General features: G+C 43.9%; 1 protein-coding gene across 1 annotated transcript in view; it reads right to left on the minus strand.

The window, feature by feature from the left end:
* The window catches only part of PIP4K2A (phosphatidylinositol-5-phosphate 4-kinase type 2 alpha), a 178211-nt gene that overhangs the window by 54687 nt on the left and 100606 nt on the right, over nucleotides 1-22918 (minus strand). The window contains exons 2-3 of the mRNA XM_061126188.1: nucleotides 16859-16956; nucleotides 15101-15197 (exon numbers count right to left, since the gene is read on the minus strand). Of these exons, the coding sequence (XP_060982171.1) occupies nucleotides 15101-15197; nucleotides 16859-16956 (195 nt within the window). The remainder of the gene's footprint in view (nucleotides 1-15100; nucleotides 15198-16858; nucleotides 16957-22918) is intronic.

A 22918-nucleotide genomic window follows, 5' to 3' on the forward strand; every position in this document is an offset into this window, starting at 1 on the left:
CTCCTGGCTTCATCTCACTCCACTATCTAGAATTTCACTCCAGATTCAGGCTGTCCACACTCCCACTAGCTAAGTCCCTGCTGCTCTGTTAGGTGACTCCCATTTGAATATCTTTTCTCAGAGCCTCGGGGAACTCTCCTCCTTTCCCCCAAGTATGTTTACAGGATTAGTGGGGTCAGCAAGCCCCCAGCATCTGAGGAAGTCTGGTCTTCACCCTGCTCACGGTGCCCCTGAGAACTGACTTCCACTCCCTGCCCAGCCCCACTGGACGGCATGTGAGGGACGCACAGGGAAAGGCAGTCACTCCACCTTCCTCTTCCCAAGTGGGCAGTCCAAAGCCCCAGTGATCCGAAGTCTGTCTAGGTAGGGGGATGCAGATGTCTTCAGAGAGGCAGGTGGGATCACTGCATCATGACTGTCAGGAAGAGTTCCCTGTCCTTCTAGAATATAAGCTTCCTTAACCTTTCCTTTTCCAGATGAAATCCAGGACTGAGCCTTAAGAGGTCTAATGACACTGCGGAGCTGCAGCAGCTCATGGAGGGGCTGCCTGGGCTCGGGCTGACGGAGGTGAGCGCGTTCTCATGCCCAGCACCTGCCCTGGCCCTGAGGTCGCTGTCTTTACATCCTGAGACCCCGAGACAGCACAGCCTGGTCTGAATGCCACCCGGCACACCTGGCAAGGGCAGAGCCTCCCTGGCCAATTAACCGAAATTGCTTTCCTTAGCATATTAGAAAACTTGCAAAAAGCAACTCCCAATGCCTTTAAATAGAAGGATCTGGCTGTATTAAACGATGAAGACAGCTGAAATTATCAGATGGGCTGAGAGGTAGGAAGAGGACTTAGGGGACGAAAATGGCTAAATTAACAAGAGTTTGATTCTTATATTGTTTTTCTTTTCCTGAAAAATAAAAATCCTCCATTATACCACTTCCTACTAAGAATAAAAGGGGAGAAAATCAAGGTGAATGCTCTCTTTGGGGGTTTTAAACATTGGCCAAAAAAAGCAATCACTGCTCTTGGCTAGTGGTCTTTTTCCTCCTGAACATTCATTTGTAAAAGGTTATTCCAGATAAAACAAGAACGCTAGGAATTGTCAGATTACAAATTACTTTCAGGCATAAAAATCAAAGCAGGAATAATCAACTTAATGAAAGACAGGCAGACTGGGTTATAAACTATAAAACTGACAATACATGTAGGATAACTTCTGAGGGGGAAGAGAGGCTAGCAAACAATAATCATATTCGGCAAAGGAAAGAACAGCAGGCTTCCCTTGTGGCTCAGCTGGTAAAGAATCTTCCTGCAATGTGGGAGACCTGGGTTTGATCCCTGGGTTGGAAAGATCCCCTGGAGAAGGGAAAGGCTACCCACTCCAGTATTCTGGCCTGGAGAATTTCATGGACTGTATAGTCCATGGGGTCACAAAAAGCTGGACACGACTGAGTGACTTTCACTTCAGTTTCATGAACTGTCTTCTTAGGTGTACGGAATATGAAAGCATTAACGTTCTATCTCGGACTAGTGGGAGAGAACAGAACTGAAGGCTGCTGAGTCAGTGCTTCTTAGACTTTAATGGGCGATGGAGTTGCCTGGGCATCACGTGATAGTGCAGATTCTGACCCAGCAGGTGTGGGATGGGGCATCTAAAGCACAGATGATGCTGATACGGTGGGTCTGCAGACCACACGTGAGAACCAAGAGTCTCCTGAATCGTGGCTCGATGGGATTTGTCTGGAGCAGAGAATGGTGGGTCCAGTGTCGTAAATGTGTTATAGTTACAAACATGCCTGCCTGAATACCAGTCCCACTATAGCCCGTCCAGCTCTGGTTTGGTTAAAATGCAAAACGTTACAGCGAATAATAATTCACTGCATTCAGTGCATTAATTCACTAATGAAATGTCTAATAATACTATGTTCAGTGTATGGATTTACAAAGTAAAGGGCTAGAAAAGGCATAATCAAAAATGTACTAACTCCTCCTATTGCATTCCTGATATTTGTTTTTCTCTTTCTGATTTATGCATATATGTAGAATCTAGAAAAATGGTACAGATGAACCTATTTCCAAGGCAGGAACAGAGACACAGACGTAGAGAACAGACGTGGACACAGTGGGGGAAGGGTGGGGGATGGACTGGGAGAGTGGCACTGATGTATACACACTGCCGAGTGCAGAACGGGCAGCTAGTGAGAACCTGCACGCACAGGGAGCTCGGCTCGGAGCTCCGAGATGACCCAGAGGGGTGAGATGGGTGGGCAGAGCTGGAGGGAGGCCCAAGAGGAAAGGGATAGATGGATACATGTAGCCGATTCTCTTCATTGCATAGCAGAAACGAACAACGCTATAAAGCAACCATATTCCAATAAAAATAAATTTTAAAAAAATGTATTAACTCCTTAGCACAGATGCTACCTCCTTCCAAATTCTTTGCATTTCCTTTCAGTCTCAAAGACACTGATGACTATTTATTACAGACTTTGTATAAGGATATTGACCCTCTCATAATGGCCTGGGATATAAAACTTCACAAATTCTAATCTTGATTCTGTCTTAATCTTTTAATAATCACATAAGTAGTCCCAACCCACAATTTCTGTTTCCAATGTGTGGAAGATTTTTTTAAGGCTGTTAGTTTTCTAATAACCAGTGAAATTAGGAACAAGCACACTTTATCAACAATTGGGATGTACTTTTTATAATCACTGTGAATATAAAAATGTGTAAGTTGAATTTATTGAAAATTTTAGACAAGCAACCAGAAGAGTAAATGCAATTTTACACAAAATGTGTGGCCCTTAGAATGACTCTTAAGGCCTGGAAAAATCCATATTCATATTTATTTCCACAGCATGACTATGGGATAGAAAGAGCCAGGTGCCTTTTCCCGCGTGAACATAATGAAATTGGGATACAGTGGAGCCAAGTGACATACCTAAGGCTCTTGCCTAAAACCTCTGAGGCAACCTTTCGGGGCAATTTACAAAGACAAGGCTAAATTTTTGCCACTAATTAATACCATGATTGTCAACTTTCTGTAACCTCTGACATAAGGGAGAAGTGTGTGTTGGGGAGGGCAGTCCTAAGGCAGGTGCTGGTCTGGGCCCTAGAATGTTCTCTCCATCATCAACCCTTGATACCCAAAGGCAGTAAGCCTCTTTGAGCATCAGTTCCCGGGACTATAAAGTGATGGAAGGTAAGCTGGGGTGGTGGTCTCTCCTTGGACCTCCAACAGCTCTAAAATGTACTTCCAGGAAGACAGGGCACGTGGCTCTAGGCCGTGCAGGGGAGCCCAGGCCTCAAGGTGACTTGATGTCTCCCAACAAAAGTCCATTGAGAGGAGAGTCTGACCGCCCTCTCAGCAGGGGCACGATAATGGCTCAGGACGCCCGGGCCAGGGCTGAAGGGAGACGGTAACAGTTCTCACAGCAGCACGGAAATAGCGCATCAGAGGCGGCAGCTGTTCTCGGGACTTCTCGTGAGAACGAGAGGGCGGGCATGGTACATAGACCGAACAGTCTGCTATCTAGAAACTGAAATTCCTCAGTGTCCTCTATTTTGTCACAAAGTAAGAGCGAACCACAGCTTCATATTGTCCATACACTTGGACAAGTCTGGGAAGCCAAGAGGAGAAAGACCTGAGAGAAACAGCCAGGGAGTGACCTCCAGACTCCAAAGGGTCTCCTTATACTTAAATAAACCTCACAGTTACAAAACAGGACAGCTGGGGGCAACCTTGGAGATTGTTCCAAACTACCCAATTTACAGAGCAGAAAACAGAGGCCCAGAGAGCAGAAATCATTTGCTTGAGACCTGAGTGGGTCAATGTCCATGCAGGGCCTTGCAGAGGCCTCTGCCTCCTGTTTGAACATGCATCTGGAGGGCATTAGGATGGGACTGTTAACCATATATTTTTCTGCGGTGACAAACACCTTCTAACCATAATATAACGCCTGAGCCAGCTGGCACAAGGCCAAACCTGTTTTTGTTCTTCAAATTTTCCAAGTAAAATGTGTAAAAATACCATCAATAACAGCCTCAATGCTAATGCAGCCCAGAATCCTCAATTTATGCTTTTATTAACATGTGTACAAACCTCTCCTGACTTCTCCTACGACAATCATTACTTGGCTTTATCCGAGATGGATAGGAAACGGGGCTGTCTTCTCTCTCAGCAAGAGCTGAGACAGATGTGTTTGGAAGCAAGGCTTAAGGACAGGAGAAGTATGTGCTGAGCCCTGGGCTGAGAGTTAGTCTGTGCTGCAGAGACAGGGCTGGCACTCAGTAATGTGTCCTACGGTCCTGTAGATGGTGGTGACAACGTCAGTCCTGTGAACATTTCCAACCATGTGGCACAGTTCATCATGTCTGTTTTAATTACTTCACATGTTCTGAGAATTGCTGGAGGTCTGCTTTCTCTCTTGGTCAGTGGCTTAATCTTTAGAAAACTGTCCCATTCTCCTCCTTTCCCTGCTTAAAACCACAATGCCAAGAATGCCAAGGCTGAACGGAATAGGAATAGTCTTTCACAATGGGGATGCTTTGGGTCACTCTCTACAATACTAAAACAAGCAAACAGGAAAAAAAAAAATAAAAGGAAAACATTTGCAAGTCACAACAAGATTTATGTGGAAGAGTGAAGTTCTAGCTGAAAGCACCATTTAATCCCCTAGTTTAAAAAGCCAGGTCTGAGATGAAGATCTCATCCATCCAAAAGCCTCCAAAGCACCAAGGCTGTGGTTGGTTTATTCTTCGTCAAGATAATTCCCATTTCCAACTTAAATATTTATTCTTGGAAACCTTCACCCTTACCTCCCTATCTGGCTTTATTAGAAATTTACCCAGTAAAATCTGCCTAGGGTTTGGAAAGGTCCACTCTCCTTAGAAAACAAATTCCTCATCATGGACAAACCTTAGGGAGTTCTAGTTTCTTGGAATAAGGTGACATTTTACAAACTCAAAATTGAGATTCTGAACCTCTCAGTTCAAAAGTGTAAAGTACAAAGCAAAGTGAGGATTCGAGGTCAAAGTCATACTGTGAAGACAATACAAGTGGAAGTGAAACCTTCCACTGGTCTTCTGAAACATCCTCTACAAGTCTAGAAGCCATCAGAAGAACAGACATTCTAAGCCCCTGATGTACGCACTCATCAGAAGGTTCCAAACGTCAAAACTGTCTGTGTTACATTTAGTTTATTCATACTCTCATTTAGTTTATCCTTATTTTCTCAGATTCACGTTGTCATGAGGAGAGGTCTGACGACCTTTCAAGTTCCAAACATCATGGATACTGAAGCTAGAAGACAGTATAACATGGTATTAGACACTGGAGCTTTAAGACTGAGTGATTTTGGACAAGTTATTGAAGCTCTTCTTGTCTCGGTTTCCATACTTGTAGAAAGGTAATGATGACAGAATCATCACCATTAAAAGTTTTCCTGGGGGTTAAATGAGGCAAGACAAAAATTTTGATAACAGTGCCTGGAATAGTAGTACTCCTTAATGGTAGCTATTATTATAAATAGCAAATTTCAACTTGGAAGACATTTAGAGATACAGCTCAATTATAACAAATTACTTTGTAAGTTGGTAAGTCAAAAATGAAGTACTTATAGAATGGGTTCTTCTAGTTGGCTTTTCCTTTTTCTTTTGGCTGCTCAGTTTATGGGATCTTAGTTCCCCACCCAGGGACTGAACCCATGCCCCTAGCAGTGGAGTCTTAACCACTGGCCTGCCAGGAAAGTCCTCCAGTTAACTCTTGATTCCACCTTGGCCAAGTCTTTGGTTGCGTACCCAGTGAAAATCGAGAACCACATTCTTGCCACTCTCATACCATTTCATGGCTTACTTTCTACAGCCCTCCGTAAGAACCAGTTGCAGTTTGAAAAAGAGAATTTAAAACATTTTACACAAAGAAGCTTCAAGTTGAAAATTCCTACCCTGCAAGGTTATACATGGTCCCTTGCTCCGCTTCTGGCATCCTCTCCAACCAAAGGGCAGGAAGGACAGCGGAGGAATGGGCTGATCCTCTACAGGATGGAGCAAGCGTGGGAGCTGGGGAGGCCCCTTCCTGAGGAGGAGGAGGGGGGCAAAGCAGACTGGCTGAAGATGCCAACCAACTGGAAGGTACAGGACAGGGAATGTCAGGGAGCCAGACAGCCTGGCCTCGGATGACCTTGAGGTGGCAATCAGGGCAAGAAGGGTGGCCAGGGGCAGGCTGGGTGAGAGCTTGAGGGGAAAGGAGGAGGTCTGGAAGAGCAGTCTTGGGGTGCTGATATGGGAAGTCATTTACGGAACATGCTGGGCCACCACAAAATCCAGTTCCATGCAGAGCCTTAAAAGGCTTAATTCAATGTTGAAAATACAGACGTAATAGAAATCTGCAAAGGTCTGCCCAAGTAGTGGCTCCCAGCCTTTCTTGATTACCTTTCTTTCCTCTTTAGGTTTTCAGGTCTCAGCATGTGTGGTAGAAAGAGAAACAGTGAGAAGTTAAGGGCCATGAGGGCCCGCTCCAATCAATGCCCCTCCTACTCCTTGCTCTGTTATTTGATTATCTGCTCAGACAGATGGTCAGACTTGATTGTCTCTAAGTTTCCTTCTTGATCTTCTACGAGGATTCATTAATGTGCTTCTGCTTTCAGTTTACAGAAACCAGGACATGGACAATGATTTGCTTTCAGTTTGGGGGGATCTAATGATAAGATTTCCCTGGTAGCTCAGAAGGTAAAGAATCCATCTGCAATGCAGGAGACCTGGGTTCGATCCCTGGGTAGGGAAGATTCCCTGGAGAAGGGAACCGCTACCCAATCCAGTATTCTTGCCTGAATTCCATGGACAGACCATGGGGTCGCAAAGAGTTGGATATGACTGAGCAACTAAGACTTTCACTTTCAATGATAAATGCACACAAATTGCTTTTATTCCCTGGCTACCCTTTTCTTCTATACATTTTGATAGCTGTTTATTATAAACTATGTAATGCCTTAAATTCACTTGTTATAAATGAAAATACTTTAACACAGCCCCATACGTCAAGAAAAAGGCAGCCAAAATCAATGGTGGAGGAGGAAAAGGTCTCATGCCAAATATAAACTAATCTTAAACTCCAAACATTCTTCTTCCTTAATGGCTTTACTGAGATATAATTCATGTACCAGACAATTCACCTATTTAAAGCCTACAAATCAATGGTTTTTAGTACGATTACACAGTTAAACCATGACCACAATGAATTTTACGACATTTTCATCAACCTCAAAAAGAAACCCTGTACCCATTAGCAGTCAGTCCCATTCCTGCCCTCTGCCCTGCCACCGCACCCCCCCCCCCCACCACCCCCGCCCAACTAGTAAACCACTCATCTACTTTCTTAGAGACCTGCCTGTTCTGGACATTTCATACAACACAATCATCCAGGGCACAGGCATTTGTGACTGATCCAAACATTCTCCCTGCAAGTCCCCTGAGCACACCTATCACCCTGAGGGCCTGGGGGTAGACCCAGGGCTGTGTCTGGGTAAGCAAGGTGGCGTTGTCGGCACGCTCTATCCTGTCCAGTGCAGTGAACATGTGACAGCAAGTCCATGCTGTTTCTCAGGATGCTGCCAGGCTTGCTGGGGACCTAGGGATAAAATAGACTGACAAAAATTAAAGTTCCAGAGTAAAGCTATTAGGTGCAGGGCAGGTAAGAACAGGATAACTTTGTGTTTCAGGATGATCCTGCCACTAGATAAGTAAACTCACTTTCCACCACTCCTGTTTTCCATAGCCAAATACATCACGTATCTTAAGGAGATGGGCTGGGATCTGGGACCCTTTGCTGCAGTGCCCGCACCTGAACAAACATCTCCTCCAGCGACAGACACAAAGAAACTATAAGGGACTAAAAATAACTGTGAGGAGTTCTGACAATTTATGAACAAGATACAAAAGGGCCAAAAACCCAACTGCCACTTCCGAGGCATCTGGAGCAAAACCAGGGTACTGCCCGTGCGCCCTGCACAAAGCACCACCAAGGGGTGGGTAAACCACCCAATCAACCCTCCAGCCCGACCCCTGGACCTGGTCCTGCCCATACCCTCCCCCCATTTAAAGGAGCAGCTCACGTGCTCTCAGGGAGCAAGCGAAGGCACCTGTTATTTACTTTCTCACGTGGCAACAGGAGGTCCCAATAAAGCCTTGCCTGAATTTGGCCTCTTATCAATTTCCATAGATTAAGGAGTCCAAAAACCCTGGCTGGTAGCATTGCAAAACCCAATCTCAAACCTCAAGAGGGGCGTTTGAAGCTCTAGTGCCATGTCAGACTCAACAGGAAATAAAGGAAGATGAGAGATGAAAACTCACTCTTGAATGGACTGCTTAGATTTATAATTGGAAATTCATTCTCCTTTCCCTAAAGAAAGGGATTAATGGTGCTTGCCTTCCTCCCCAAGCCTCTAAAAGTCTGCACTGAAGATGTTTATTTCCACAGTGGGAGGCCCAGGATCACTGGGGCCCCCAGGAGGGATGGAGGAAATGTCAATTTAATTAGTTCATCTTCACCACCAATCTTTCTAGACTTCTCATAAAAATGTCGTGATTTACCAACCATTATGGTCCCCTATCCAATTTTTAAATACCCAAGCATTTTGAACATTTAATTCTCTTGAACTACTCATACAGTCTTATAGACATTTGGCTTTTTTTCTCCCCCATTTTGACATGAGCTTATAATTTCTGCTAAAAAGCATGTGTAGAAGTTTTTCTGTTTAGTCAACAGGAAAGCCACATACAAAATCAATTCTGACACGCTCAAATGTGTAAAGGCAGCACCTTATAGGGGAGACGCGGCAATACCATGCACAAGGACCCGAGTGACAGTCACTACTGGCTTCACAGAGCGTGGCGTTCTTTCCCCTCATTTCACAGATGAGAAAATTGAGACCTACCAGGGCCGAGTGGATGGATTAAGTCACAGCAACCGTCATTGAAGAGCCAAGATGCAAACCAGCTTCCCAACGCCCAGGAAAATGTTCTTTCTCCCAAGCTGGGGTACCTGTTTCATGGACCCGCCACCTGGAAGCCGGTCGCTGCCTCATTGACAACTCAGAATTATAATTACATGCCTCAAATCACACGGGCCAGGGGCCAGGAGCCAGAGCCCAAATCGGGCTGCCTTCTGGCTTTGCATTTGATGGTCTGAATGAGCAGATGGTCCTCTGACCCCATCAGGGAGGGCAAGGCCAACACTCAAACAAGAACATCATCATCAAGGATTAAAAGCCCACTGGGTTTAAATCCTTGGGTTACCCTCCTGGGGAATTTCAAAGAAAGTCTGAGCAGTGATCCCAGGCATGGAATGGCTTTCATTGCAGAGGTGGGTGAGACGCAGTGCAATTGAACACTTATTAATAATGAAACAACTGAGCAGAAAAGGACACAGAAACGAATGGTAATGACCAGCAGAGAAAGACAAAGAGTTACAGGAACGTCTGAGTGCCATAAGGTTGCCTTTAAAAAGCTCGGGTTGGTACTTGCCTGAGACTAAAATACAAGAGGCCTGTGTCCGAGGCAGCGTCCGACCTGGACAGGAGCTCCATGGGCAGAAGTGAGGGTCAGCGCTCGGCTGAAAATCCCAAGACTTCACCCAACATGAGTTCAGGAACGGAAAACGAGGGCTCACAGCCAGCCTGAGTTGCCAGGTAGGGCAGTTTGCGACGGGGCAGGAATTGGTTCAGCACTTAAGAAGCAACAGAAAAAGCACATGAAAAACACCTGAGAATGCCGACGGGCTGGGAGGGAGTTTTCCCAAACGTCTATTCAGAGACCTGTCCAAACTGAGGGCTGAGGGGCGCCCTTTGATTTTCAGCCCAGGCAGAATTTCTGTCCAATGTTCATTGTGAGGTTCACGGTAACTAAGCTGAGAGGCCAACGCATGCGAGGAGAAACTGGGAAAGAGCGGGCAGGGCAAACTCAAGAGATGACAGACAGTTACACAGGAATAAAAGAGCCTACCTAAAAAAAAAAAATAATAATAATAAAAAAAAGAGCCTACCTGACTCTAGTCAGCAAACTTGGAGTGGAGACAGTACGAGAACCACTGTGTCTGTCAACCCCAGACCTGGGCCTCTGCACTTGACCCCAATCCCGGGGCGTCCAACTACATGCTGACTAGCCTCACACAGGCACCTCCACATTCACAGGCTAAAAACTCAACTTCCTCTCTCCCTTCCCCCATGCCCACACTTCCCTCCCCTGGTGACTGGCACCCCCACGCTCCTGCTTTCTCAGGATCCGACACCTCGCCTCCTGTCCTTTGATCCTGGGCTTTCCCTTCTCCCCGTCCTGTGAAGCTGCTCTCAGCTCAACCCTGTCTGTGCCAAGTGCCCTGGTTCAGGCCTCTTCACTTGTTGGGGTATTTTGTAGCTTCCTAATTTCTCTACCTCCCTTTGATATATTCTACACATAACCGCCTCGATCTGCTTAGTTGCCACAGAGCAACTAAGCCCTCATGTGCTGCAAGCCCAGCTCCGAAACAAGAGAAGCCACCGCAATGAGAAGCCCTTGCACCGCAACTAGAAAGCAGCCCCCACTCACCACAATAGAGAAAAGCCTAGTGCAGCAAGGAAGACCCACCACAGACAAAAAAAAAATAAGTAAATCTTGAAAAATCCTCCTGCTCTTGGACTGGAGAATCCATTGGAGGTCTTTTTCCCAGCTCCCTTCTTTCGCTCCGCTAGCCCACCACCATCTGGCTCTGGCCTCTACATTTTGGTTCAGAGGCTCATTTCTCCCAGGAATATCCCCTCAGCCCTTCCTCCCTTTCTTCCTCAAATGTTTCTTAACTGTCCAGAGCCAGGCTGGTGCTCACCCCTGTACCTGCAACCCTGGTAAACAAGCTACACTCAGCTTCCGCCTTCAGACAGTTTCAATTATATTTGGGAAAACTACAAACACCATGATAGACTTTAGAGATAATGGTAGAATTTTTTTCCCCAAGTTTAGTGTCTTTGACACTTGAGAATTTTATTTTTGAACTGGAAACAAGAACATCAAAAGTTTAATAAAACGTTAGCTTTTAAAATTATTTTAAAATTAGAATCCTCTGTTACCAATACAAAGAGGAAAATGCATCAAATGCGAATAATAAGAGATTCTAATTCAGGAGACTCGGCAGGGGAAAAGCAAGCCTGGTATTATCCTTCACGAAGAGCCAGAGGGCTGGGTTTCTATTATGTGGTGTATTTAACATTAACTGCACCATTGCAATCCTGCCTAACTTTTTGGTTTCCACTGGGCTATCCTCTTCTGCAGCTCAGAAATTTTAACTGAAGTCTCCAGCTGACTTGCCGGGCCTGTCATTAACAGGCTCCAGTACTCAGAGACTGCAAAGAGGGATGCTGTTCTTCTTTCTTGAAGAACATTAACAATCAAGACATCTGGGTTTCTGTAAATCTCATCAGCATCCATTACAGAATCTGTCCTGTAATAAGTGTTTTTCAAAAGGAATTTGTTCATCCTTTCTCTTCCTCTGCATTCCCTATGTCTATCACAGAGCCCGACACACAGTAGGTGCAAATAAATACACTGAGTTGATAATTGTGCATGAAAACACCCACCTATGGGGACTAGAGCTTAATGTGGCAGAGATCAAAAGAAACAAAAAACATAGCAACAGTAACAGTGGAGGCTTCTGGGGGAGCATTCCTCTTGAAAGACATCTTAAAAGAATCATCATGGAGAGACGTTGTCCCAACAATGATCAGAAGAATATATATCAACTCTGAGCATATCACAAACCAAAGTAATTTTAACAAGCACTAAGTTGGAGAAGGTTCTGAATCTGGAAGCACTGGGCATACATACGCGCGCGCGCACACACACACACAGGTTTACATATGTATGGTAAGTGATACTCTTGTTAACGATGAGTGTTCTAGAACAGTTGCTTGACTTTAACAGCAGGAAGGAGTTCTATTTTTTAAAAGACATTCAAGGACTCAAAACCAAAGGAAAGATAACAAATGTTTATGGAGACAGCAGGGAAGCTTCTCAGTTTTAGAAGCTGGCTGAGGAGGTCAGTTGTTTCATCACTATGTTCTACTTTGATCAGATGGGTGGACACTGACCTATTTTCAGGTGCAGCAAAACCGCATTTACAAACGCAAAGCAGGTGGCGAACATTTATGTGTTTGATTTAACATGAAGGTTTGAATGTGAATTGGACGGTGGGCTCCTTTACTACACATACATTTCAAAGTCCTTTGTCCAGTAAGCAAGCACTTCAGAAAAATAAACCCAGCAAGGCCAGGGGAACAGGGAGGGGCTGGGGCCACTGGAGCAATCCAAAATCTCAAAAGACGACGAGACTTCGGATCATTGATCCCAGTTTCCAAATCAGCCTGGGAAAAGAGAGTTCAGCTTGATACTAGGTGACAATTGATAACTGTCACCTCTTCTGGCCACAACGAATGAAGTGTCCCGGGAGAAGTGACTGCACAACAGAGGAGCTGACATGACCTCCCCTCCGGTCCGGGTCCCACGAGGCACTGCCCCCCACGACGTGCACGCAGCACCTCTGCGTGCCCGGCTAGGTGTGTGCAGGCGCCCGGAGGCACCAACCCAGAGCCAGAGTTGGCACAAGTTCCTCCCTTTTTCCAAACCAAGTAGGCAATAAAGTGGGTTGAGCCTCACATATAAGATCTTGTCTTCAGTTAGGGGCCCTGCCCCCGGCTGAAAGTATTTTAAGAGGTATAGACGTTGAGAAACGAACACAGAAACGGGGAGGGAGGCCTGAACTCTCGGCCCTCCTTACCTGCTGATTCCGTAACCGCAGATTCCACCAACCACAATTCGACCTGCAGTAGGTGGAATCCGTGGATGTGGAGGAACTGCGTATGTCTGGTTTATGGGAATTACTTTAAACACCCACTTAAAAAAAAAAAATACAGTTGCCAAAGAGAAAGCAGCAATCTAAATGCCCAAAGCACCAAACATGGCTGAGGGAAGGAGTGGTGTTCAAATGATTAATCACACTCACACTGGTTTTCCCCTGTACTGATCTCTCACACTAAGAGCCTAACAGACTTGCCAATTAGTTACGTGTGAATCACCCTCCAGTTGCCTAATCTGCCTTCAAAGTTTGTACTCAGCTATTTGCCCTTACTTAAATGTCAACATGGTTTTGTTTTTAGGGAGAAGAGAGAGGGAAACCAGCCTAGTGTCCTAATATTTTAGCAACTAAGGATCTAATGGGTCCCTTTTAGATCTCATTTAAACAGGGCTGGTTCTCAGAAGAAATATGACTTCACTGTGGTAATGAGTTGAGGAATCTAACAAGATCCTGTTGCAGTGGCCCTGAAAGTCAGTTTCTGTGACATGCCAGTGTAGCTATTTAAAATTTAAAAAAATAAAAGGGGGGGGGAGGTGGACAAAGGAAGAAACACTTGAATGCAGCATCAGAGAATCAGAGGAGATTTTCTTAGGAAGTCGTCATCAGTTGTTATTCTTTTTAAAGTACACAGTTTATTTTCACATGGCCTCTTGAAATGTAGTTAACATTTCTTACATAATGGAGAATTATTCCTTTTTATTTTATATGAAATATATTCTATATATATATATATCTTCCAATATATTACTATTCCAAAATTTATTCTTTAAAGGTGACTTGCTTTTGCAGCAGTAAATGTCAAGTCCAAGTGTGACTGAAGTTCTTTCTCTCTTACACACAAAGCCCACACGTGAATGCTGGCTCCACCTCAGTTTTTAAAAGCAAACCTCGTGACCACATCCTCCCTGCAGGCTTCCCCTCCACCCTCTCTGGGGCGCCCTGGAGCCTCTGCTCAGAAGCTGGGCCTCCAGGGACACTTGGGCCTGGTCCACAGAGGAGGGAATGTCACCCGCAGCCTGGCCAGCGTTGTGTGTGTGTGTGCTAAGTCGCTTCAGTTGTGTCCAAATCTGTGCAACTCTATGGACTCTAGCCTGCCAGGCTCCTCTGTCCATGGGATTCTCCAGGCAAGATTCTTGGAGTGGGTCTTCCTCCAGGGGATCTTCCCAACCTAGGGATCCTTTTTCAAAACATGGTGGTTTGAAGGTTTCTCAAGCGTGAATGAGCCTATGAGAAATTCTTGAAAACTTTCAATAGTGGGACAGGATGGGGAGGCCACAGATGTATAGGAAAGTGTATTAGCTTGATTTGCCTTGGGGACCCATTCTTTAAGAGAAAGTACAGGATGAGCTGTGTCAATCATCACCTTGCAAGGTCACCCAGGGAATAGGACACGTGATGCAGGATAAGTTAGAATTTCTGGTTTGGGGCAAATGAGAGAAAGTGTTTACTAGATTTAAAATAAATCAGTACAGGAATTCTCAGCAGTCCAGGCCTTAGGACTGCACATTTTGACTGCCAAGGGCGGGGTTCCATCCCTGGTCCAGGAACTAGGATCCCACAAGCCACGTGGTGTGGCCAAAAAGTGGAAATTAATTAATTAATTACATTTAATAAGTCAGTATTCACACAATAAAATGACTGGACTGTCATGAAAGACCAGGAAGCAGCCCTTGTATCTCCTGACTTAGATTTCTGCCCTTAAGAAAAATCCCTGGCCTTTACAAATCTGGCCAGCTCTCTGAAAATCAGGTTAACTGATGCCGGGTGCACTTTCAGGAGAAATGACCGTGCATCAGCCGATCCAACAGCCCACGAGCTCGATTTTAGAAGTCAAAATTGACAACTGGGCAAACGTGGGGAGGAAAGCAACAGGGCACATCTTCACATGGTGGGTCGCAAGAGCAGAAGGAGGTCGCAAGCACAGAAGTGTCCCGAGGACGGTGGGCTCCGGCTGGTGACAGCGGTGCTCCTGTCACCAAACCATTCTGCACCACAGGGCCCTACGGGGGCCTCAGAAAAAATGCAGTGAAATTACAATGAGATCATACTGTTTAATGGGCCCTAACCGAAAGAATATTTTATCTCAGAAAGCACACTTAAAAATTCTTATAGAAAATGAAAGTTACTATTATCTAATTACTTGACATGAAAAAAACATGAATTCTATTTTACGGAGCAAAAGGCGTGAGTGAAACCCATTTGAAATAAATGTTATGAAAGCAACTCACCTGGAAATCCTGATCATCGATTCCAAACCTCTCCCGCAGGTTACGGAAAACCATGGGGCAGTATTCCTTAAACTTGAAGTGGCTCGGCATGTTTTCTCTGAAACAGTCAGATTGTGGAATAAAGTTCAGATGTACGAACAGTGAATCTGCCACCATCCTGCTCACCTGCAGCAAATGACGTGCGTGGAGCTCCCCACCCACAGTGGGCACAGATGGGCTTCAAGTGAGACGCGAACTCGCTTGTGTAAGAGAACTGGGGTCTATAGCTGCTACAACCCACAGTAAGACCCGGGGACAGAAGGGACAGACATTCAGGGGAAACAGTGAAAGGGAAGCAAAAGGTTTGGAGAGTGAAAGGAGGGCAGTAGAGTACAAACGATGCTCCCCACATTCTAACAGGTGGAAGTGAAGTGAAAGTCCCTCAGTCTTGTCCGGCTCTTGGCAACCTCATGGACTTCTCCAGGCCAGAATACTGAAGTGGGTGGCCTTTCCCTTCTCCAGGGGATCTTCCCAACCCAGGGATTGAGCCCATGTCTCCCGCGTTGCAGTCAGATTCTTTATCAGCTGAGCCACAAGGGAAGCCCTCTAATAGGTTACCTTCTGACTAAAGCTTACAAAACAAGACCTTCTCTCACTCCTGGCTTGACCTGTTTTATCTTTTATGTAAATACAGAATTCTAAATACACATGGAAAGATCCCCCTTAAAAGGTCAACCTTTAAAGAGCATTATGAGAATAATTAACACAGCAGCTTCACATTAGAATAATGGCCCTATTAAGAAATTTCACAGTTGATCCTCAGGTGAGAGAGATTTCTCTGGGGTTCATCCCACTCATTCAGAATTGCTTCCTCCTTTTTGTTCACACATGCACACATACACACACCCCTTATCGTGGTACTCTGTACATATGACAGGAAATGATGGTAATTTATACATGTGTCCATTTTCAATCACTTGCCTGACTGTGAACGCCCTGAGGGCAGAGTATTCTTTTTAAAAAAAATTTTTTTTCTAGATTTTTTTTTTTTTTTGATGTGGACCATTTTTACAGTCTTTACCGAATTTTGTTACAATATTGCTTCTTTTTTTTAGGTTTTGATTTTTTGGCCTTGAGGCATGTAGGACTCTCAGCTCCCTGACCAGGGATTGAACCTGTGCCCCTTGCATTGGAAGGCAAAGTCCCATCCATGGGTCACCAGGGAAATCGCAGGGCAGGATATTTCTTATCCATCCCTGTATGTCCGGCTCTCGGTGTGATGCCACAGAAGGTGCTCCCTAATGATGTCTAAAATGACATTTAAAAGAGGGAGAAATAGTCTCAATGCCCAACATGGCTTCCAATTACATTTTATAAAAATGCACCTTAATTCCTTATTGTTCTAGGAAGCAGTCATTTCTGTTCATGAAGGAATCATCATCAGAGTTTTGTGTAAGGTCTATAGCTGAGGTCTATAGCTGCTAAAAAAAAAATTCCAAGCAATTTACAGCTTCAAACATTTAAATTGTAATGAGAATATCACTCTTAACATATAAGATATTCATAGAGAACAATATGCCATATGGCAAAAAGATATTACCCAAGAGGGCCTGCTGTTGCTTCTCTGAAAATGACAGATGGTTATGTTTATCACAGGATTAACTTCATCAGCAAAACTTTACTCCCACCCATTGAAAAATAATGTGATTATAGAAATTCACAAAAACCATACTCCTGGCAGCCACTGTCAGTTCTACAAAAGGTCGTGCTTGTACTTACTTGTTAAAAAGGTGATTGTCCACCTTTATCTTCGAATAGGCTTTGAAGTCATCTGGCATCAACATAACAGGGATTTGAACGTGGCTCAGTTCATTGATCTAGGAAAACAAAATAAATGGCACAGGTCGTTAGTATCTAGGTGGGAAGCACTTATCTTGAACACTTCCTTTACCAGGGAAACCTGGTGGATGCTCTCACCTCCCAGACCACTTTCCTCCCTGTTCCCATCCTGCAGCTGCTTCCCTCACTCTCTCCTCAGCCACCACCACGGTCTCCCACCTCACACCCAGCTCCAACTTCCCCTGCTCATCCCTGCCTGGCACCGGCCTCCGGGATGGCAGGGGAAAGAGAGGGGTTCTGGGGGGGTGAACCCTCACAGCCAGCCGTCCTGGCTCCTCTCTATCCATCCTCCCATGTCCTCTCCAGAGTCTCAACCCAGAGCTCCTCTGATCACATGTCCAGGGCAACTTCCCTCTGTAAATACTATCTGAGAAAGAGGGCCTTTGAACTTCTGATATAAATATTTGTGGAGGGACTTCCTTTGTTGGTTGTCCAGTGGCTAAGACTTCCTGTTCCCAATGCAGGGGGCCTGGGTTGATCCCTGGTCAGGGAACTAGAACCCACCTGCTGCAATGAACATCGAAGACCCTGGGTGCCACAACTAAGACCCAGCATAGCCACATAAAGAAATAATTTGTGGAATTATGACTACTTCTTTATACTTTGGAGGTACTCAAAAGGCAACATTGTCATCCATGCGGGCTTTGCCTTTCTTATGGGACCTAATTTAGAAATAAATATTAGGGTGGGACATGAATTTACCAGAAGAGGAACCTTCAGCAAGAAAAGAAAAGAAACATATGGCCATGGGGTTAGATGACAGGGAAGTGGGCTGGATAGGGGTCAAGACCAAGGCACATCTCTATGTGGTTACAGAGAGAGAACAAGAGGTTAATCCATCTTGGTTTACATTCCCATGAATGGCTGGAACAGCTTTTGACACCTGATTGAAAAAGCTGAACTTCTCTTGGTTAATTATTTCTGCATTTAGCTCCCAAGTGATAATTCCCTGGTTACTAGTAATAAAAATCATGTTAAAGTTTTATGGGTTCAGTCGTTAAGTTTGCAACCCCACAGGACTGCAGGCTTCCCTGTCCTTCACTATCTCTTGGAGTTTGCTCAAATACATGTCCATTGAGTCGGTGATGCTATCTAACTCTCTCATCCTCTGCCACCCTCTTCTCATTGCCTTCAATCTTTCCCAGCATCAAGGTCTTTTCCAATGAGTCAACTCTTTGCATCAGGTGGCCAAAGTATCGGAGCTTCAGCATCAGTCCTTCCCATGAATATTCAGGGTTGATGTTCTTTAGGATTGACTGGTTCGATCTCCTTGCAGTCCAAGGGACTCTTAAGAGTCTTCTCCAGCACCACAGTTCCAAAGTATCAATTTTTTGGTCCAACTCTCACATCTGTACATGACTAATGGAAAAGCCATAGCTTTGACTCTATGGACCTTTGTCAGCAAAGTGTTATCTTTGCAAAGTAAATGGAAGATACATGGCAGGGGTTCTTAGTTACAAAAACAAAAAGCAAAGTGAGTTTCTTGATACATCAGAGTTGTTAACCCATTGCTGGGTTCATGAAAGTATAGGAAGTCGTTACTCCTTCCCCTAAAGTGAGTTTAATCCATAGGGCATGTGCAAACCATTAAGTAAGCCTGAAAGGAGTGGCTTCTGTGAGGATAAATGCCAGTTTTCAGTTTGGGTCAAAGGATAGCTGGGGGGGCTCGACCCAAGACTTCAGCACTAAACTAGAACTCTTGAAGGAAGCAAAAGTGGCCCCAACGCCCAACGGAAATAAATGCAAACGGTGCCTGGAAGAAAGCATTCCTTCTTCAGGATTCCCACAGATGAAGTTCAATCAAATTTGGGGTCACAAAGAAATGAGAGTTAACAGAAAACTTGATATTATGTTCAAGACTTCAGCTAGTAGAACAATCAGATATAGAATAGAAAATTAAGACTATGTATAAAATGTATGAAGAAGGGACTTCTCTGGTGCTCCAGTGGTTAAGACTCCAAGCTTCCAATTCTGGGAGCATGGGTTCGATCCCTGGACGGGGAACTAAGATCCCACATGCTGTGTGGCACAGTCAAAAACTTAAAAATAAATAAAGAATAGTGGTTATAGTGCTCATGTTCTGTTCAGGAGGAGAGGTAAGAAATTAACTGTAGACTTTAAGTATTATGCAATAAGTTTAAGGGCAAACATTAAAAGAATAAGAAACACAGTATATAACTTCCAAACAGAAAAACAGACTAGGAAAAGAAAACTCAATTAAAAAAAAAAGAAACACAAGCAGGAATAAAAAAAAATTCTGCACAGCAAAAGTGGGACAAATAGAAAGTTACTGATAGAAATAAATCTGGATATATATATATATAAATATATATAGTCACAACAGGCATAAATAAACTAGCAGTTAAAACTAAACGTTGTCAAAATGAATTAAAAACTATAAATGATGTGCATGAGACAACTTAAAACATAAGTTGTCAAATACATCAAAACTTAAGGAATAGAAAAAATATATTAAATAGTACTAAAAATTGCTGGAAAGCTAGCCTAGTTTTATTAATATCAAATAAATGAATAACTCTAAGACAAAAGCATTACTGAGGACAAAGAAGGCCTGGACACAGTGACAAAAGGTTCAGTTAGCCAGGAAGACAAGATTCCTATGGTATAAGGACCTAATTAATCTGAGCATATAGAGCAAAAATTGTTAGAACCTCAGGGAAAATGGGCAATCTGTTATTAAAGAGGCACATTTGCATACACTTTTATTGATATAGTTCAGACAGACACAAAATGAAGAAAGTTAGGGGTTTAAACAACATATTGAATATCATTCACTTGGTATTTGTTGCACACCTATTATTGCCAAGTATTATTCTTCCAGAAGCTTGGGTTACATGGTGGAACAAAACAGATTAAGATGCCTGCCCTCTGGAGCTTCTGTTTTAGTGGGAAGAGTCAGAAGATAAAACCATAAACTTAGTAAAGTACCATGTTAGAAACAAATGATCTACTAGGTTAAAAGGCTATAGAAAAAGGAGAAAGAGTAGGACAGAAAAACTAGAGAATGCTCATCAGTAAACGGTGAGGGTCACTGAACTATTTAAGATAGGGTGGATTCCAGTAGGCCAAGGTTTGGAGAAGATGAGATCTAACATGGCAGTGCAAAGGCCCTGGGGTGGGGACATGCCTGGAATGCTTGGGACAAGGAGGCCAGTGTGGCTGGAACAGATTAATGAGGGGAGAGACAGTTAACAGCTGAAGTTACAGGTAAGGGGAAGTGGTTTCTGTAGGGCCTTGCTTGTCACTAGAAAGACTCTGGCTTTTACTCTGAGAGATAGGGGAGCCCTTGCAGCTTCTGGGTGATAAAGCAATGAAATCAATTAACTCAGGGTTTAAAAAGATCATGGGGGTGGGGCAGGGGCACAAGCATGGAAATAGGGAGACCAGTTACAAGGAAGTGTAGTAACAGCCTGGTATTTGTTGTTCCCGTTCTTGTTGTTTTGGCATAGCATGCAGGATCTTAGTTCTCTGACCAGGAATGGAACCCAGGCCCCCACCAGTGGAAGCCTAGAGTCTTAACCACTGGACCACCAGAGAATTCCTGAAATAGCCCGTTTTGACCATGATGACAACAGTGTAGTTACAGATGGGGAATCAGATTGTGGGTATTTACTGAAAGTAGAGACAATGTGATTTTCTGCAGTTCTGGATGGGGGAGTGTCAGACACTTTGGTCTAAAAGGCTTTGGTCTAAACAGTCAGAAGATGGAGCTGCCATCAACCAAGATGGGGGGACTTCTCACTGTGTTCCTTTTTATGCCTTTTCTTTTTTTTCCAATTCATTTTATTTATTTATTTTTGGTTGAATTGAGTCTTCATTACTGCCCTTGGGCTTTCTCTAGTTTTGGCAAGCGGGGGGCTACTCTTCAGTGTGGGATTCGGGTTTCTCTTTGTGGTGGCTTCTCTTGTTGCAGGGCATGAGCTCTAGGTGCATAGGTTTCAGTAGTTACAGCAAGTAGCCTCAGTAGTTGTGGCTTGAGGGCTCTAGAGTGCAAAGGCTCAGAAGTTGTGGCTCACGGGTTTCGTTGCTCCTCAGCACGTGGAATCTTCCTGGACCAGGGATCAAACCCATGTCCCCCACCTTGGCAGACAGATTCTTATCCACTGTACCACCAGGCAAGTCCTCTTTTTATGCTTTTTGATTTTTGAATCATGTTGAAGAATTGCTTGTTCTAAAAATTAGATACTTTAATACTTTAAAAAAAAATCCCTATGACAAAAATGTACATGCAAGCTATCAGCAATAGTTATAAAATATATATTATATCCACATAATACTTAATGGGTCTTCCCTGGTGGCTCTAGTGGTAAAGAATTGGCCTGCCAATGCAAGGGACATCAATTTGATCTGTGAGTCAGGAAGAGTCCCTGCAGATGGAAAAGACAACCCACTCCAGTATTTTTGCCTGGGAAATCTCATGGATAGAATTATATTATGTTGAGCCCTGCATGAATTTTTGGATTGGATACCACCACCCTCATTTCTGGATCCACACTGACTTTCAAGCGGTACTTGTTTCTGTTTTTTTTGACATGACCGTTGCGGTTCCAGTTTCCCGAAGCTTGTCACTGTACTGCAGGAAGCAGTATGAAGCTGAAACTGCGAACTCCCTCAAATGAGTAGTTTGCGTGGTGTCTCACAGATGCTGAGGTCATCATGGTTCCCTTGGAATTTTAAAATATTCCAGAGCACTCCTGGGGAACTTGCTGCAATGCCCTGGGCACCTTGGCACATTTGGGGGACCACAGGTATAAACAGCAGCAGATGCTTAAAACAGCGAATGATCAAATATAATTAGAGAATAGTTATATTCTAAGATAATAAAAATAATCCCCTAAATGCATTGTACTGGATTATAACCTATAACCACTTTGTATTCACCCCAAACAACCTTAATCATGAGCCCATATAAACTGATGATCTCTATAACCTTTTCAAGTAAATCGTTTTCTTGAGATAATGCTGTATCAACTGTATCTGTGCAAAGCCAAATTACAATTCTGTTCCTATGAAATTATGACAATAACTTTATCAGGCATCACTTTTAGCCCATTTTAGACTATATTATTAAAATCTCCTTTGTGTAATGGCCTATAAAAACTTATGAAACTTCCACTTAATCAAGACACTAGACTAATTTATAATCATATAATCTCTCCCAGTTTACTCAAGTAACTTATAATATTAAATAATTCTCAGAGTATATTTGTGAAAAATTAAAATCTACACATCTTGATGCTAGCACTGGAGTGTCAAAGTTTAGAGGGAAAAAAAAAAAAAGAATCAGAACTGAAAACCAAGTCTTGTGACAAGCATAGTTAGAATGAAGCTGAATAGCAATTAAATCCATTTCTCAATATCTTGTGGAAATAGAAGAGAATAAATAAAAGCAAAGGAAATTTATAGGGTGACAAGGAAAAGTGAAGGAGCAACCAACTTCATATTGCCTTCACCAAATTAAATAGAAATTGGAGAGAACATAATGATTCCTATCACATCTCTGCTTCCAGCAATTTCTGAGAAAGCAAAACCAAGTCTAGAAGTAGGAACACAGAAATCCTCCCATTCCTTCCTCATGCTGCTGCTGTCTGTGCTGGTAACAGTATCTCTTTGGAAAGCCAGCGGGGAGAGAGACACTTTGGGGATCCTTTTTGTTCTATCTGATTCCTGCTCTGAAAAATGAAAAATGTGGTAAAAGTCTGACAACCTTCCAGCCCCAGTGGAATGTGTAGTCTGTGAATTTCCCTCACTGATGTGTATTCCACATCCATCCTTTCTATGTGAGCATCCACTCTGCTGGCTGCCGTGCAGAGACCCTTGTCTGTTTTCACACTGTCTAGAGAGGCCCATACATTAATGGAAGAAGTGCTCCATCAGGAACCATCAGGTTCCAACAGCAATAGGTGTCGGGAGGGGGGA

The sequence above is a fragment of the Dama dama genome, chromosome 23 (assembly GCF_033118175.1).
Source record: "Dama dama isolate Ldn47 chromosome 23, ASM3311817v1, whole genome shotgun sequence".
NCBI lineage: Eukaryota > Metazoa > Chordata > Mammalia > Artiodactyla > Cervidae > Dama > Dama dama.